Genomic DNA, 17,829 nt, shown 5'->3' on the forward strand with positions numbered 1-17,829 from the left:
GATTCTGAGAGAAGGGTGGGGTATAAATCTGCAATTCTTCTTCTTCTTCATACAGGCCCAATCGTGCCTCAGAACTGCCTGGCCCAATCCTAGTGTTGAAATCTCCACTAGGCTTGCCAATCCCCAGGTCCCAGCGGGGGTTCTCCCGCTTCCCAGGCTCCTTTCCGCCCCCAGTCAGCTGGCCAGTGGGGGGGAAGCCCCGCCCCCAAAGCCACCGTGTGACTTTCCACCTTCGGAGGCTTCAGTCTCCGATTGAAAGGCTTCCTCTTGGGATGGTGTATCTGTGTTACTCTGAAGAAGCTGGCAGCAACTCGTGAGTAGAGACGTCAATCCCTCGCTTCAGAGTCACCAGAAACGGGGGAGGGGGAGGAAATGTCTGCTGGGCACATTATTATTCCCTTTGTGGAGATCGATTCTCATAATGGGGAATTGATCTGGAGGTATCGGGAGCTCGGGGGGGGGCTGTTTTTTAAGGTTGAGGCACCAAATTTTCAGTATAGCATCTAGTGCCTCTCCCCAAAATACCCCCCAAGTTTCAAAACGATTGGACCAGGGGGTCCAATTCTATGAGCCCCCAAAGAAGGTGCCCCTATTCTTCATTATTTCCTATGGAAGGAAGGCATTTAAAAAGGTGTGCTGTCCCTTTAAATGTGATGGCCAGAACTTCCTTGGAGTTCAATTAGGTTTGTCACACCCTTGCTCCTGGCTCCGCCCCCAATGTCTCCTGGCTCCACCCCCAAAGTCCCCAGTTATTTCTTGAACTGGACTTGGCAACCCTAGGGTTGAGTGACCTTTATTTCCAGACGGGCATCAGAAGTTTTAAATTTGTCAGCATGATCTCATTAACTTTGTTTTAATCAGCAGTCTCAGCTTGTGGGTGACTGGCAGCTAAGAAGATGCCTCTTTCACCAACAGATTTCCACTTTGGACTAACAGCTTAAAGCAGGATGCTTTGTTTTTGATTTTAAAAGTGGAGTTACATAAATTTAATGTTGGCAATCATTGCCACTAAGTATCATGTAGAAGAGAGGCTGCATTTCATTTCTAAAACTATAAACGTCTCTATCTTTCACTGTAATCGTCTTCCTTTAGCAGTTGAGCAACAGGAGCATCCAGGAATATAATAGCTTAAAAACACTGTTGCAAACCACGAGGAGAAACTTGATCTGACTTCCAGGTCCTGACATACAAAACTGGCCATTTCTGTGGGGGGGGACACCCCACACCAATGCAGTGAATAGACTAGAGCAGTGGTCCCCAACCTTTTTGGCCCCAGGGACCGGCCTCAGGGCCAGCCCACTGACCACAGTCCCAGAGCCAGCAGGGTAGGGGCACCTAATTCAGCCTCCCCCTGCCCCCCTTGCGGCACCTCCTTCTCCTCCCCCCATTCCCCCCCATTCCCTCCTTCACCGCCCCTCCGCTCAGCCTCGCCTCCTCCCCGTTTTCCTCCTTTGCTGCCCCCTTGCAGCCTCACAGCCTCCTCCCCCCCGTTTCCTCCTCCCTCCTTCGCCACCCCCCCACGCAGCCTCACAGCCTCCCCCCCCCCCGTTTTCACCATTTTATGGCCAAGGAAGGGGTCATGAAGTGCCTCCCAGGCCAACCCCTCCCCAGCCAATCAGCTGATTGGCGAGAAAACCACCGCTGCCCTTGCCTCCTTCCCTTCCCCGGCCTTAAAATGGTGAGAAGAAGATAGAAGATATTGGATTTATATTCTGCCCTCTACTCCGAAGAGTCTCAGAGTGGCTCACAATCTCCTTTACCTTCCTCCCCCACAACAGACACCCTGTGAGGTAGATGATGATATTGGATTTATATCCCGCCCTCCACTCCGAAGAGTCTCAGAGCGGCTCACAATCTCCTTTACCTTCCTCCCCCACAACAAACACCTTGTGAGGTAGATGAAGATATTGGATTTATATCCCGCCCTCCGCTCCGAAGAGTCTCAGAGCGGCTCACAATCTCCTTTACCTTCCTCCCCCACAACAGACACCTTGTGAGGTAGATGAAGATATTGGATTTATATCCCGCCCTCCACTCCGAAGAGTCTCAGAGCGGCTCACAATCTCCTTTATCTTCCCCCCCACCCCACAACAGACACCCTGTGAGGTAGATGAAGATATTGGATTTATATCCCACACTCCACTCAGAAGAGTCTCAGAGCGGCTCACAATGTCCTTTATCTTCCTCCCCCACAACAGACACCCTGTGAGGTAGATGAAGATATTGGATTTATATCCCGCCCTCCACTCCGAAGAGTCTCAGAGCGGCTCACCATCTCCTTTATCTTCCCCCCCACCCCACAACAGACACCCTGTGAGGTAGATGAAGATATTGGATTTATATCCCACACTCCACTCAGAAGAGTCTCAGAGCGGCTCACAATGTCCTTTATCTTCCTCCCCCACAACAGACACCCTGTGAGGTAGATGAAGATATTGGATTTATATCCCGCCCTCCACTCCGAAGAGTCTCAGAGCGGCTCACAATCTCCTTTCCCTTCCTCCCCCACAACAGGCACCCTGTGAGGTGGGTGGGGCTGAGAGGGCTCTCACAGCAGCTGCCCTTTCAAGGACAACCTCTGCCAGAGCTATGGCTGACCCAAGGCCATTCCAGCAGCTGCCAGTGGAGGAGTGGGGAATCAAACCCGGTTGTCCCAGATAAGAGTCCGCACACTTAACCACTACACCAAACTGGCTCTCCAGAAGTGGGGAGGGGCTGCGGGGCCCATTGCAAACAGGCCACGGCCCGATACCAGTTCCCATCCCGGGGGTTGGGGACTCCTCACCTAGAGCATAAGACAAAGACAGTGGGGGATTTCAATGGATAGACTTGAACATCCAGTGCTTCCAACCGCCCCCCCTCCCCCCACCACTAGGAATGAACAGACTGAACATCCATTTTCCTCATGAACTTTGGGAGTCCAACATGTCCAGTGGTCAAAGATCTTCCTCAGTTTAAGAGAACACACACAACAACACATTTCACATCCAACCCACAAACCTTCAGTATCCCTAGTGCTAACCTCTTGTTATGTGCCACTGTGGTTGTTCAGTCATGAAAAGAGCACTCTTTATGTGTGCACAGGTGCTATTATTCTTCCCTTGTGTGAGGCTAAGGGAAGGCCAGTCAGTGCCACTGGGGCTGTTGGCACTCAGCTTCAGAATGTGTGGAGCGATTATCTAAGGCTCCTTACATAAGCCAGTTTGGTGTAGGGGTTAAGTGCACAGACTCTAATCTGGGAGAGCCGGGTTTGATTCCCCACTCCTCCACTTGCAGCTGCTGGAGTGACCTTGGGCCAGTTATAACTCTCTCAGAGCTGTTCTGCTCAAGAGCAGTTTCTGTCAGAGCTCTCTTAGTTCCACTGACCTCACAGGGTGTCTGTGGTGGAGAGGGGAAGGGAAAGGAGACTGTAAATCACTCTGAGACTCTGAGTGAAGGGTGAGGTATAAATCCAATCTCCTCTTCTTCTTCGAGTTATGCGATGTCTTCCACTTTCCACAGTGCTAGTATGGCTCCATGCACAATTTTTTATTTCATTTTTACAGCCAAGTCTCAGCCTACTTAGGGTGACCCACCAACCCTGGCAGTAGGGTTGTCAAGGCAAGAGACATTTAGAGATTGTTTGTCATTGCCTGTCTCTGCATCCCAACCCTGATATTCCTTGGTGGTCTCCCATCATGCAAAGTAGTGGGTCAGACACTATAGTGATTCCAGAATAGCTCTTTTATTAACAAAAACCCAACTTAAAACGCATGTGGCTAGCTGCAACTATATACACAAAACCTCCACCTAAAACGCACCTCCAGCAATAAACAACCCGATAGAAAAACAGGTGCTCGAAACCCGCATTTGCATGAGTGTCATTCAAATGGATATTACCTGATCGGCTGGCTCAGCAAGGGTGGCCACTCTGAATGTAGCTGCAAAGAACCTCTCGCAGAATTGTTTTCTGTGGCCCCAGAAGGTAGGACCAGAACCAACAGGTTGAAATTACATCAAAGGAGTTTCCAGCTCAACATTAGGAAGAACTTTCTGACAGTTAGAGTGATTCCTCAGTGGAACAGGCTTCCTCAGGAGGTGGTGGGCTCTCCTTCCCTGGAGGTTTTTAAACAGAGGCTAGATGGCCCTCTGACAGCAATGAAGATCCTGTGAATTTAGGGGGAGGTATTTGTGAATTTCCTGCATTATGCAGGGGGTTGGACTAGATAACCCTCCAACTCTATGATTCTATAAAACAATGGACTTCATTCAAATGGATATTACCTGATCGGCTGGCTCAGCAAGGGTGGCCACTCTGAGTGTAGCTCCAACAAAGGATCTTCATTTGAAGCTCCCAGTACACTACACATCCAAATACTAATCAGGATTGATGCTGCTTAGCTTCCAAGATCTGATGAGATTGGGCTGTCCTAGGCTATCCAGGTCAGGGCATCTTTAATTTAGAGTAGAAAATTGACATATTGGAGGGCTTGACTACTCAGAGTTCCAGGCCCTCTCTTTCTCGTCTCGTAGGGTAGCCAGATCTGAATTGTGGAATCCCTAGAGATGTGGGGGTAGAGCCTGGGGAGGGAAGGGTTGGGGAGGCGAGGGACCACAGTGGGGTATGATGCCTTCGAGTCCACCTTCCAGATTCTCCAGAGGAACTGATCTTTTTTACATGGAGATAATTGTAATTCTTGAAGATCTGCAGCCACCACCTGGAGACTCGCAGCCCTCTCTCTCTAAGCCCCAGACTCTGCTCCTAGTACCTGGCTGAGGAGGAAGAGGAGGAGGACAGGTCCTCAAGCAGTAGAAAAGAGCAAGAGTTCAGTAGCACCTTGAAGTCTAGCAACATTTGTGGCAGGGGAGGAGCTTTCGTGAGTCGCTATTATAAATTTTGTGAGTCTTGAAGGTGCTCTTGAAGGTGCTTTGTGAGTCTTGAAGGTGCTTTTGCGTCGCAAATGTAAACCGCCAAAAACCAGTTTACATTTGCAACGCAAAAGCCGCGGGACTTTGCGGCTTTTCCGGGTGCTCCGCAGCAATTGGTGCGAAATCCACGCAGATCCTGCGCGGTGAAGAGGGACGTCGCTGCCGATTAAGGTCAGTGCGAAAACGCCCTGACTCTTGTCTTCTGCTACAAACAGACTAATACGGGCGCCCATCTTGATCGGATTCTTGAGCCTGCAGATTGTGACTTCCAGGAAGGCTCGAGCCCTGGTCTCACTCAGTTTAGAAATTAATCTCCCTTGCCGTTGACAGCTGAAGGTTCCCTGCCAGATTCCACTATGACGGAGCTGTGTTAAAGCGGCCTCTAATGGCAGGTCCCTCCCCAGCACTCCAGGCAAAGCTTTCCTCCAAAGCGCTTTGCGTTTGACAGGACTCCTGATGCTTGAAAAGCGGGGGGGCCGTCTTTGGCCTTGGGTGAGCCCTAGGCAACTGGCTCTCTTGCCTTTGTTTCTGAGCTCGCAATAACAGGCTTAAATTGCAGGCAAAGAGTAATTTTACATCAAGAGTAGTTCAGCAGTGGCATCAGCTCCCCTCAGTGGCAGTCTTCCAGCTGCAACTTGGCAAGCATAAGGTTGTTCCTGGGTTGTGCAGGGGGGTGGAGTAGATGGCCTCCATTGTTACCTGTGAACTGTGCACGTGAGCGGCCGCGCGTTAACCAGGAAACCTGCTCAGCAGCAATCTACCCGCCGCCCATTTTAAGATTACAGCCGTTATTATATTCCACTCAGCAGGGATGGAATTCTAGCAGGAGCTCCTTTGCATATTAGGCCACACTCCCATGATGTAGCCAGTCCGCCAAGAGCTTTAAAAAAAGAGTCTTGTAAGCCCTTGGAGGACTGGCTACATCAGGGGTGTGTGGCCTAATATGCAAAGGAGCTCCTGCTAGAATTCCACCCCTGCTGTTCAGGATTAGGGCAACCCTGCCACTAGGCAAACTAGGCGATTGCGCATGGGACCTGGAGACATTAGTCTTGCCAAGGGGGACAGACAGTCTAGGACTGGACCTGCTCAGGATGTGAACTGCTCCGTTCAGTAGGAGGGGAAATTAAAGGGAACATCATGGCTTTGGTGGCCCCTTCCAATGCTACAATTCCGTGATTCTAGTGAGTTGTTTTTATATGCTCTCTCTCTTCAGAAGAACTATTCTGATGCTTTCTTAGGATGGACTGCCGCCCAGTCATTCTGAAGCAGCCCCCCCCTCTCCCCATGCCGTATTGTGAGTAGGGGTGCGCAAAAAAAATTTGGGGGGGAATTAATCGGATTCGGAAATATACAGGGCCAAAATATTCGGAATATTGTATATTTCCGAATACCAGTAATCGGAATAGCCGTATATACGGTAGATATACGGCTATTTCCAAATATACGGCCCCATTATACCCTATGGGCCATTGAAATGGGGGTTTGAGGGAGAGCCCCCAAATTTGCAGGAGACTTGCAGGGGACTCTCCCCTACAAACCCCCCAAGTCCCAAAAAGATTGGGCCAGGGGTTCCCATTCCAGGGGCACTCAAAGAGGGTGTCCCTATCCCACCATTATACCCTATGGGCCATTGAAATCAATGGCAACATAGGGCATAATCAGAGGCTACTGGGGGCAGGGGAATTGAGGGAGTGCCCCCAAAACTGCAGGGAACCCGCAGGGAACTCTCCCCTACAAAACCCCCAAGTCCCAAAAAGATTGGGCCATGGGGTTTGGGCTCCCCAAAAGGCCCATTGCCACCAAATGCTGGGGAAAGCCCAATTAGCCACTTCCTTCACTATAATTGCTGTGGGGAAAGTGGCTCTGGCCAGAGAGGGGTTTGAGGGAGAGGCTCCAAAACTGCAGGGCAGCTTCATGGGACTCCCTCGCATGGAACTCCCCTGGCTCTAAAAGACTGCACCCATCTGTGGGCACCCCAAAAGGAACACTGTTCGCAATGGTAAGAAAAAACCAATTAGAGCCACTTCCCCCACTGTAATTATTGTGGGAAAAGTGGCTCTGGGGAGCAGGGGGTTTTGAGGAGAGCCCCCCAAACTGCTGTGCAGCTTCAGGGCACTGTCCCACACAAAACCCACAAGGCCAAAAAAAAGATTGGGCCAGGGGGTCCAATTCCTGGGGCACCCAAAGCCAAACCTAACTTCACACCAGAGAATCTCTATAGGACCCAAATGCACTACATCCCTCTATCTACTCTATGAACCCTGCAGGCCTGGAACCAATATAAACCCAGTTGCCAATGCCAACTTCACTGCCACACAAAACACAATCTGCTCAAGGTCTGCTCTGCAGACCTGGCTGCAGCAAACCCAGATGCCAGTTCTCCAGCCCTGCCCCAAATAACGCGGGAAGAGCTGGCCAAGCACAACAGGCATCTCACCCAGATACCAGCTTCCCTGCCACAGAATGCAAAAACTACAGATGCCAGCTCTCCAGCCCTACCCCAAACAATGCGGGGAGAGCTGGCCAAGCACAACAAGCATGCTGGTTCTGTGTCTCTCACCCAGATGCCAGCTTCCCTGCCACAGAACATGCAATCTAGAGATGCCAGCTTCCCTGCCACAGAACATGCAATCTAGAGATGCCAGCTCTCCAGCCCTGCCCCAAACAACGCGAGGAGAGCTGGCCAAGCACAACAAGCATTCTGGTTCTGGGTCTCTCTGGGTTATCCTGGCTGGGCCTGTGGGTGCTGTCGGTTACAGTTGGGGGCTGCAATGGCCCTTTCAGTATTATTAGGCATGTGTGGAAGGAAGGCAATCCTTGTTAAATCCTCCTAGTTAAACTTCTCCTAACTAGATCCTGGGACAAACCAGATTTCCTTGCAAACTAAAAATCAGTTGTCCCCTATAACTAGAGTGAAGCTGTGGTTTACCCTATGGAAATCTAAGGATGCACCGGCTTTCAGTGGCTGAAAGCAAGATGCACTGCAAGGCTTCCAAAGGTGGGAAAGAAGGCAAGCAGCTCCCCTGAAGCTGCAGAAGCTCCTTTCCTGCCTTTTCTATAGGCTTCCGAATACTTCCGAATATTGATTCGGAAGTATATGGGAGCCATATACGGCTCCCATATAATGCCTGTAAATTGGATTCGGAAATATATGATGCCGTATACTTCCGAATCAGGGGGTATTGGGAGGTTTATTGGGTTCGGCCAAACCGAATGCACACCCCTAATTGTGAGTTGCAGACAAAAAGAAGTCGAAAGCCACCCTGGCCATGCACCCTCTCGGCCAACCAAACAGCACCCCACTTGAGGAGCATCTTTGCACCCGCTTGACCAACCAAACAGCACCCCCTTGAGGAGCATCTTTGCTCCAGTTGTTTTAATATCTTATTTTTTTTCTTATTGCATTTGTGACCCATTTAATGGCATTCATGTAAAATTTGCACACTCGCTTTGCTCCTGTCTATTTAGAATGATATTTTGAAACTGTGGCTTCTTTGTTTATTTCAAATATTTGTGTCCCGCTTTTCCCCATTCTGGGGACTCAAGGGAGCTGACTACAGGAAATAAACGCAACAGTACAATTTACAAAAGCATCTATAGCCCAGCAGCCCCCAATACAAACTTCAAGCAGATAGAGAGCCACAAGCCTCTCCCAAGCTGGTGCTGCTCCTGCCAAAACGACACAGGCCAGGGCTACAGGTGGGTCATCTTTGGCCACATCTGGGCTTTGCACAAGACTAGGGACAAATTCTCAGCCCCCGAGATCTTATTCAGCTGGCTTTGATGATCTCACAGTCATGTCACATCCACGTTCTTTTTGTTGAAATGGCACTGAATTTGCAGCATTTCCATGGTGCAGAGGTTAAAGTATTGGACTTCGTTGTTGTTGTTCAGTTGCAGTCGAGTCCAACTCTTTGAGACCCCATGGACAAAGTCATGCCAGGCCCTCCTGTCTTCCACCATCCTCCAAATTCTGCTCAAATTCGTGTTTGCTACATCAGTAACGCTGTCCAGCCATTTCATCTTTTGCCGTCCCCTTCTTCTTTTGCCTTCTGTCTTTCCCAGCATCAGGGTCTTCTCCAGGGAGTGTTCCCTTCTCATTTGGTGGCCAAAGGATTTGAGCTTCAGCATCAGCATCTGACCTTCTAGCTCACAGATTTTTAGCCTCCAGCTCACACATTTTTGTCTTAGCTCAGGAAAAATGGCCCCAGAGCACACTGATTTATGCAGCAGCTCACAACTTTAATGCAAGTAACTCACAAAGTAGAATTTTTGCTCACAAGACTCTGCAACTTAGAGGGAACATTTCTCCCAAGGAAACTCAAATGCAGGGTTGCCAAGTCTCCCCTGGCCACCAGCAGAGGGTGGGGGCATGGTTGCCAGCTCCAAGCTGGGGAACTCCTGGAGATTTGGGGGTGGAGCCTGGAGAGGAGAGGGACCTCAGCGGGGCACAAGGCCACAGAGCTCCCCCTCCAATACATCCATTTTCTCCAGGAGAACGGATCTCTCTAGTCTGCAGATAACTGATTCCAGGGGATCCTCAGTTTCCGTCTGGAGGCTGGCATCCCTACTAGAAACTAGTTTCAGAATGGAGATGTAGCAAGCAGTATTAAGAGAAATTAGACTTCCGTTCTTTTCATTATTGTTGACACTGGCTTAAAAAAAAAAAAGAGTACCCTTCAACATCAAAGGTTCAAGACATGAAGCAGAATTTAAATTTCTTAGAGCATTTAAAAGAAGGCTTTGTTTGCATTCCAACTCATTCAATGATTGTCCAAAGTGTGATAAGGGGCCTTCAGTTTCTTGACCAGATGAGCTCAATGAATTCTTCCTTCCAAGACTCTTGGGGTGCGATCAGACGGAACATTAACCACGACTCACCCACGCCCCCAATGCGGAGTTAAAGCAGACGTTCAGACATTCACATCTGTCAAACGATGTGGAGTCGTTATCATCCCAACTTGCTCCGCATGTATATCGGGATAATTTGACTGTAGAAAAAGTCCGGTCCTTTCTCGAAGACCCGCAACAAGGTCGGGTTTTTACAGTGTGGATGTTCGGCGCGGGATACAGGTGCGACAAAACCCCACCCTCACCCTAGTGCTCACTGTCGTAGTTTGCGTATTCTTCCACTCAACGAACCAAAAGGCATATTCCTCTAATTAATATAAAATTAAAAGCCAAGGCATTAAAAGAAAGGAAATGTAACCTTTTCCCAGATGTAAAGAATATAAGAAATGCGTTTCTCTCTTGTTTTAAATCAACTGCACAACAAAGTAGTCCCCCGCCAAAACTTGATTTGAAATCCACTGGCTGGTTGACGGGACTACTTGTTTTCCCGCCTATCGCTCGAGGCACTTGCACAGAACGTTTGGAACACGCTGCACGATATGTCTGGAGTTCGGGGCTTATCATGGAGGAGAGAGGAGGTTTTGGACTTGCTCGCACTCTGGGGGGAAAGCAGGGTGCAGAGAGTGCTCAAGCAATCCCACAAAAATATCGACATCTACGAGGAGATTGTGAAGGGGATGGTGGCGAGGGGCCACAAGAGGACGTGTCCCTCTGGCATCAACTTGATCCGGAGCATGCAGCAATTTAAATGTTCTGCAAACCCTGCAGGAGCCAACACAGCTCCCCTTGGCCTTCTTTTAGGACTTTCTCAGGGGCTAATGGGGTGAGGGAGGCATGGCAGATATGGGCGAGAGGGTTTATGGGCTCTGAGGTTTGGCCAGCGGTACCTGCAACCCAGCTTCTGAACTAGGATAAACTTTGACCTAAAAGCTCTTCAGCGTAAACTGAGCTGTAGATGTTTGAGATAGCCTAGCTCTCTGGAGGGTGAGTCTCTTGGCTCTACTAATTATAACTCTGGTCATTTGGCACAGATTAGGCTGCAGTTTGTGACCAACGGCAGTCCAGCTGAGAAGGGGGCAGTGAAGGCTTGCTAGGAAAAAACAGATTGTGGAAAAAGAACTCGGCCTCTTGTTGTTGCTTGGGGAAAGTGGCACGCTTGCAAGAGAATGCACGCCTACAGGCGCAGGTGGAAGTAAACCATACAGATGTGGGTGGGCAGCAAGGAGGTGTCCAGATATGCCCTTGTCCTGTTCACAGCTGTTTTGGCTACTTTGCATTACTGCTCTGCCGAAGTCCAACAGACGGTAGACCTGAACCTTACAGAGGCTAGTTTGCTGTCCTCGTGTGTGCCAGCAGGTGGTAGCATTTCCTTGGGGTGCAGCCCATAGAAATCCAAACGAGAGAAATGTCAGCCACACTCCCCAACTTACAATATACACAGACCCAACTATTTAGTGTCATAGCTATTTTGATGAGAGGTGTGATATCTTTGAAATGTAGGCACTTTTTCCTTGAGGGATGATGTTTGCAGCCCATGCAATAAATTATCGATTTCTGCACACTTTTTATGCTATGGGCTGATAATCCCGAAAGGCATTCCATGTTTGCTAAAAGGAAAACACCTCCCATTTCATATTCCCTTGCTTTAGGAGCTAAAAGGAATGAATGAAGACCTAAGAGATTGCTTGCTGGGCACACTGAAGGTCATGTGCTCACTCCAGTGATCTTTGGTAGAAGGAATAGGAAAGGGATGCTTCCAGTTCAAGTAGACAATGCTATTGATGGCAACAAAGTTCAGAGAGGGGGGGGGTGCAGAATGCTGAATTTATGAGCTTGTACTCCCCTGCCTAACTGAATGAGAGCCATCAGCCAAGGTCAACCTAATAATCAGCTTGCCAACATCAGCAGAGTAGCACACATCTCCACACACACACACACACACACTCTGCAGCTGCCCTTTCCATGAACACTGACTGGGTACAGACAGGCAGCTTGGGGCAGTCTCCCATCTCAGAAGAAAGCTGCATAGTGAAAGCACCCCAGGCGGTTAGCGCACAGACCACTGCAGGAACAGGGATGGGCTGTGCACGCCCGAGGGGAGTGGTCACACTGCTCAAGTGAATGAGGGGGGCACAGTCTTTCTAGCACCTTCAGCCCTCCAAATCTCTTGTTTCCTGCTAGATGTCACCTGTCTACCTGGGGAGGGGGAGTGTGTGTGACTTGACCATCTCATTGTGTCTAGCCGGGCCTTATATTTGCATTCGTAAAGCTGTGTTGGGTGAGGCTGGTGAGGCTGAGTTGACTCTCTCTCCATCTGCCTGTACTTTGCAAGAGAGAGAGAGAGAGAAAGCTTTTTAAAACTCAAGGTGGACATTTTGTTCAGTTCAGACCTCCAAAGAAAAATGCATTTCTCCACATGCCCTGAGAAATTCATTCATGGAGTCGTTACAGGCTCTTGTGGACCCTGGGAAGCCATTCACAAAAGAAGCTAGAGCAAAGTGTTGGTCTGAAGCAATAGAACAAAGCGGTAGGCAAGTTGCACCTTTATTTATAAAATATTTATTTAAAAACTTATTTATAAAAAAAAATGAGATGGTCAAAAGAAGCTGTTTGCCACCTCTCTACATGATTTTAACTGCCTTATTACCCTTTCCTCAAAGGTTCAAATCAGACTCCACTCCGCACCAAAGTAGTTAATTCTGTTGCATCTTTCCCTTTGGGGTCGTTTAATGGCTGCCCCTGAACGGGCTGCCTGCGGAATCTCTGCGGGAGCCTCCAGACAGATGTTGCAGCGGTTCCCACTCACGAAGGGCAGCCCCTCCTTGGCTTCTTGATTTCCACCTTAGGGCACAGTGCCGTGCTGCAGCCCACAGCCCGACAGTTACACATATCATGAGTTTCTGGAATGTTTAGTTTGGGTGGGGGGACGACACATCAATAGCTTGACAAATTCATGGTCCTGATAACAGTTTTCCAACCCTGAATCACTGCCACCAAATTTTAATGCTCACAATAACCTGGGGGGTGGTGGTGCGGGGTTGGCTGCCCGTCTGCCTGCTTCTGAACTGGTCTTGTTTCCCTCTTCTTTTGCCCTCTTCAGAAGCCGCTGTCGGATGGGACCGAGTCCTCGATCTGCAGCACGGTTGATTACAAGCCTCCCGACCCCTTGGAGGAGGAAGTGGCAGCAGAGGAGGCCGTGGAGAGCGATGAGCCAGAGGAATGCTTCACGGAAGGTAGGTGGACTGGCCAGGAAGTCCTGGGCAGTCACCTTGCAGGGAGGTCTTGAGTGGGCTTCAGCCCCAGGACCTGTTTTTGGGGTCATGACTCACAGTCACGGAACCTTTATTGGCATAACAATAACGGTATCAAATCAAGGAGGCAGGAAAAAAGGTGGTTAATTAAACATTCTAAACAGACTTCTCCTCCTCTAAGCACAGTAAAGGAAGTTTGCCACTACTTTGATGGTTTCAGCCTTATTTGAGGCTAGTAAACTCAGTATCTTGCTTTCATCAGATTTACCCTCCAGGGATCCAGTTAAGATGCACGTAAATCGCAGTAGAATTTACAGGATAAAAGTACATGGTCTGTCCCTTCAGTTTCCTTCAACCCACAGGGACATAGCCTACTATGGAATTTTTTAAACCTCCCATATAACATGGCAGAAGGAAGCACATTTAAATGGGCCAACATAAATGCCCTTCGAATATGGGGGTCAATCAAATAAGAAAAATACTCAGAAAGTGAACCAGTAAAAGGAATCCCCCATTGCATGGGAGAGCAACACCCAGAAGCAAAACTTCTAAGCTTCTGAGCCTGCCTTTGGCGGGGAGGGCAGGATATAAATTAAATAAATAAATAAGGTCTTGAATCTCCATGTCAATCTCTGTTTAATCATGACGAAAGCAGGTTTCTCTTTAAAAAAGGTCAGACCAACGATGCTAAGCCTCATTGATGTGATTTTCCCTTCAATGTAGGTCAGCCAATCAGATAAATAAGATTCATGCAGCATATGTACAGAGAAACTATTAGGCCCGCTTCTGAAATATAGGCACAGCCAAAATTTGAAAGTTGAGATCCACGCATTTGTGGCTAAATGTCTCTGGTTTGTCTTAGGGTTGCCAAGTCCAACCCCAGAAATATCTGGGAACTTTGGGGGTGGAGCCAGGAGACACTGGGGTGGAGCTAGGGGGGAGGGGGGGAAACGGCGCCGGGGAGCGTGGCCAGCCGTCCCGTCTCGGAGCAGGCGACGCCGCTGGCAGCTGCCGCCTCTTCTCTGCTTGCCGTGGCTGCTCCTCCAAGATGGGCTCAGCCTGAGCCCATCTCGGAGGAGCAGCCACGGCGAGCGGAGAAGAGGCGGCAGCGGTGCGGCGGCCTCGCCCGCTCCGCCTCTGGGGTGGAATCGGAGGGGGTGGTGGAGGCGGGCCGGGGGCGTGGTGAGCCGCGAGTCCGGGTCCTAGAAGGGCCTGGATTCGCGGCTCGCCATGCTCCTGGCCTGCCTCCGCCCTCCCCTGGTTTTGCCTGCACTGCTGCCGCCTCTTGGCTGCTCCTCCGAGATGGACTCAGCCTGGGCCCATCTTGGAGGAGCAGTTGCGGTGGACGGGAAGGGGGCAGTGGCGGTGGCAGCGGCGCAGCAGCCTCGCCTGCTCCGGGATGGGGCGGCTCGCCATGCTCCCCAGCGCCGTTTCCCCCCCTCCCCCCGCTTCCGTTTTTTTGGGGAGCGGGGGAAGAGGGTGGAAATCCTGGGGTCCCCCGCCAGGGCGGGAGGGTTGGGAAGCCTAGTTTGTCTCAAGGCATATTGCTGCATGAGGTGTACAAGCTGGAAGCCCTAAAATTTTCCTAAGAAATATAGATTGCACTTTTTCGACTGTTTCATTAAGGGCGGAGTGTCATGACTCAGCCCCACAGCGTATGAAGAAGTGGTGGAGCCACCTGGGTCACCCCATCTGGGACTGGGGGTGGGCTTCTATCAGACAAACGTGGCAGGAATCCCAAGCCGAGTCCCTTGCGGCCACGGAGCAACTCTTGGCCTGTCTCTGTCTCCGCTGCAGCCTGTGTTCGGAGGTGCCCTTGCCTCTACGTTGATGTCAAGACAGAGAAGGGGAAGAGGTGGTGGAATCTCCGGAAGACATGCTTCATGATCGTGGAGCACAACTGGTTTGAAACCTTCATCATCTTTATGATCCTCCTGAGCAGCGGGGCCCTGGTAGGTGCTACTTCTTGGCAGCTTTTCCTCAGGGAGAAAGGCAAGGCCTTCAAGGTGCTCTGCCACTGCGGCATTATAGGGTTGCCAGCTTCCCAGAATTACAGCTGATGCTCACCCCACAGAGATCAGTTCCCCTGAAGAAAATGGCTGCCTTGGAGGCTGGACTGTGCGGCACGAGACCCAGCTGAGCTCTCCACCCTCCCTCAATGGTGGCTCAGTGGTAGAGCATCTGTTTGGGAAGCAGAAGGTCCCAGGTTCAATCCTCGGCATCTCCAAAAAAGGGTCCAGGCAAATAGGTGTGAAAAACCTCAGCTGGAGACCCTGGAGAGCCATGAATGGGGCTGTGGCTCAGTGGTGGAGCACCTGCTTGGGAAGCAGAAGGTCCCAGGTTCAATCACCGGCATCTCCAACTAAAAAAGGGTCCAGGCAAGTAGGTGTGAAAAACCTCAGCTTGAGACCTTGGAGAGCCGCTGCCAGTCTGAGAAGACAATACTGACTTTGATGGACCAAGGGTCTGATTCCCTAGAAGGCAGCTTCATATGTTCATATGTCTAAGGGGAGTGATGGTGGCTCAGTGGAAGAGCATCTGCCTGGTAAGCAGAAGGCCCCAGGTTCAATCCCCGGCATCTCCAGCTAAAAAGGGTCCAGGCAAATAGGTGTGAAAAACCTCAGCTTGAGACCCTGGAGAGCCTCTGCCAGTCTGAGTAGACAATACTGACTTTGATGGACCAAGGGTCTGATTCAGTATAAGGCAGCTTCATATGTTCATATGTCTAAGGGGAGTGATGGTGGCTCAGTGGTAGAGCATCTGCTTGGGAAGCAGAAGGTCCCAGGTTCAATCCTTGGCATCTCCACTAAAAAAAGGGTCCAGGCAAGTAGGCGTGAAAAACCTCAGCTGGAGACCCTGGAGAGCCATGAATGGGGCTGTGGCTCAGTGGTGGAGCATCTGCTTGGGAAGCAGAAGGTCCCAGGTTCAATCCCTGGCATCTCCAAAAAAGGGTCCAGGCAAAGAGGTGTGAAAAACCTCAGCTGGAGACCCTGGAGAGCCATGAATGGGGCTGTGGCTCAGTGGTAGAGCATCTGCTTGCGAAGCAGAAGGTCCCAGGTTCAATCCCTGGCATCTCCAAAAAAGGGTCCAGGCAAATAGGTGTGAAAAACCTCAGCTGGAGACCCTGGAGAGCTGCTGCCAGTCTGAGAAGACAATACTGACTTTGATGAACCAAGTGTCTGATGCAGTATAAGGCAGCTTCTTATGTTCATATGTTCAATGCTCCAGGAGCTTCCCAGCCCAGGGTTGAAAGCCCTGTGTGGGACTGGCATCAAACCACAGCGAGTGTCTCCCATACTGGCTGCCAGGAAACAGAAAGGAGGGAAGGATCTCACTTTGGGCTCAGCAGGCTTCATGCTGGAGAGGTCGTTGGCCACTTGTGCCTTATAAACTCTCCTCATGCTTGGCGTGCCGCAGAAGAATCAAGACCGTAGTGTTAAATTTCTTATTTATTACAGCTCCATGTATTTTGCACATTTCATGAGCAACAAACAGATTCCTGTCCCCGAGGGCTTTTTTTCTGAGCAGGAACACAGCTCCGGCTGGCTTGGCATCAGGGGGTGTGGCCTAATATGAAATGAACGCTACAAAAAAGCCCTGTGTGAAACAACGGGGACATCAGGGGGTGTGGACTAACATGCAAATGAGTTCCCGCTGGGCTTTTTATACAAAAATAAGCCCCTGCTGCCCCCAAAGGGCTTCCAATTTAAATGTGTGTGGGGCAGGGAGTCGGGAGGGAGGGGGCTGGGCGGGAGAAGGAAGCCAGAGAGAGCAGAGGCCCCGTTGGGCCTCCCAAGTCACGTTGGCAGCAGACCCCTGCTTCTCAGTCACGGCTGTGCCCCAGAAGGGTTCGTTTTATTTTTGTTTCTGGGCTTTTTTGGCCATCAAGTCATGGCTGAAATATGGCAACCCTGTAGGGTTTTCAAGGCAAGAGATGTTCAGAGGTGGTTTGTCATCACCCACCTCCACATCATGACCCTGGTATTCCTTGGAGGACTCCCATCCAAATACTAGCCAGGGCTGACTAGTTCGGTGTAGTGGTGAAGTATGCGGACTCTTATCTGGGAGAGCCGGGTTTGATTCCCCACTCCTCCACTTGCACTTGTTGGAATGGCCTTGGGTCAGCCATAGCTCTGGCAGAGGTTGTCCTTGAAAGGGCAGCTGCTGTGAGAGCCCTCTCCAGTCCCACCCACCTCACAGGGTGTCTGTTGTGGGGGAGGAAGATAAAGGAGATTGTGAGCCGCTCTGAGACTCTTCGGAGTGGAGGGCGGGATATAAATCCAATATCTTCATCTACCTCACAGGGTGTCTGTTGTGGGGGAGGAAGGTAAAGGAGATTGTGAGCCGCTCTGAGATTCTTCGGAGTGGAGGGTGGGATATAAATCCAATATCTTCATCTACCTCACAGGGTGTCTGTTGTGGGGGAGGAAGGTAAAGGAGATTGTGAGCCGCTCTGAGATTCTTCGGAGTGGAGGGTGGGATATAAATCCAATATCTTCATCTACCTCACAGGGTGTCTGTTGTGGGGGAGGAAGGTAAAGGAGATTGTGAGCCGCTCTGAGACTCTTCGGAGTGGAGGGCGGGATATAAATCCAATATCTTCATCTACCTCACAGGGTGTCTGTTGTGGGGGAGGAAGGTAAAGGAGATTGTGAGCCGCTCTGAGATTCTTCGGAGTGGAGGGTGGGATATAAATCCAATATCTTCATCTACCTCACAGGGTGTCTGTTGTGGGGGAGGAAGGTAAAGGAGATTGTGAGCCGCTCTGAGACTCTTCGGAGTGGAGGGCGGGATATAAATCCAATATCTTCATCTACCT

The 17,829-nt window shown here is 50.4% G+C and overlaps 1 protein-coding gene and 1 non-coding gene across 2 annotated transcripts in view; both read left to right on the plus strand.

The window, feature by feature from the left end:
* SCN4A (sodium voltage-gated channel alpha subunit 4) overlaps positions 1-17,829 on the plus strand; it is a 97,738-nt gene that overhangs the window by 62,616 nt on the left and 17,293 nt on the right. Inside the window, exons 16-17 of the mRNA XM_060255861.1 lie at positions 12,860-12,992; positions 14,808-14,962. Coding sequence (XP_060111844.1) covers positions 12,860-12,992; positions 14,808-14,962 — 288 coding nt within the window. The remainder of the gene's footprint in view (positions 1-12,859; positions 12,993-14,807; positions 14,963-17,829) is intronic.
* Positions 16,017-16,088, plus strand: TRNAR-GCG (transfer RNA arginine (anticodon GCG)). The gene has a single exon. It is a non-coding gene; the product is annotated as a tRNA-Arg (tRNA).

This window comes from Heteronotia binoei, chromosome 15, assembly GCF_032191835.1.
Source record: "Heteronotia binoei isolate CCM8104 ecotype False Entrance Well chromosome 15, APGP_CSIRO_Hbin_v1, whole genome shotgun sequence".
NCBI lineage: Eukaryota > Metazoa > Chordata > Lepidosauria > Squamata > Gekkonidae > Heteronotia > Heteronotia binoei.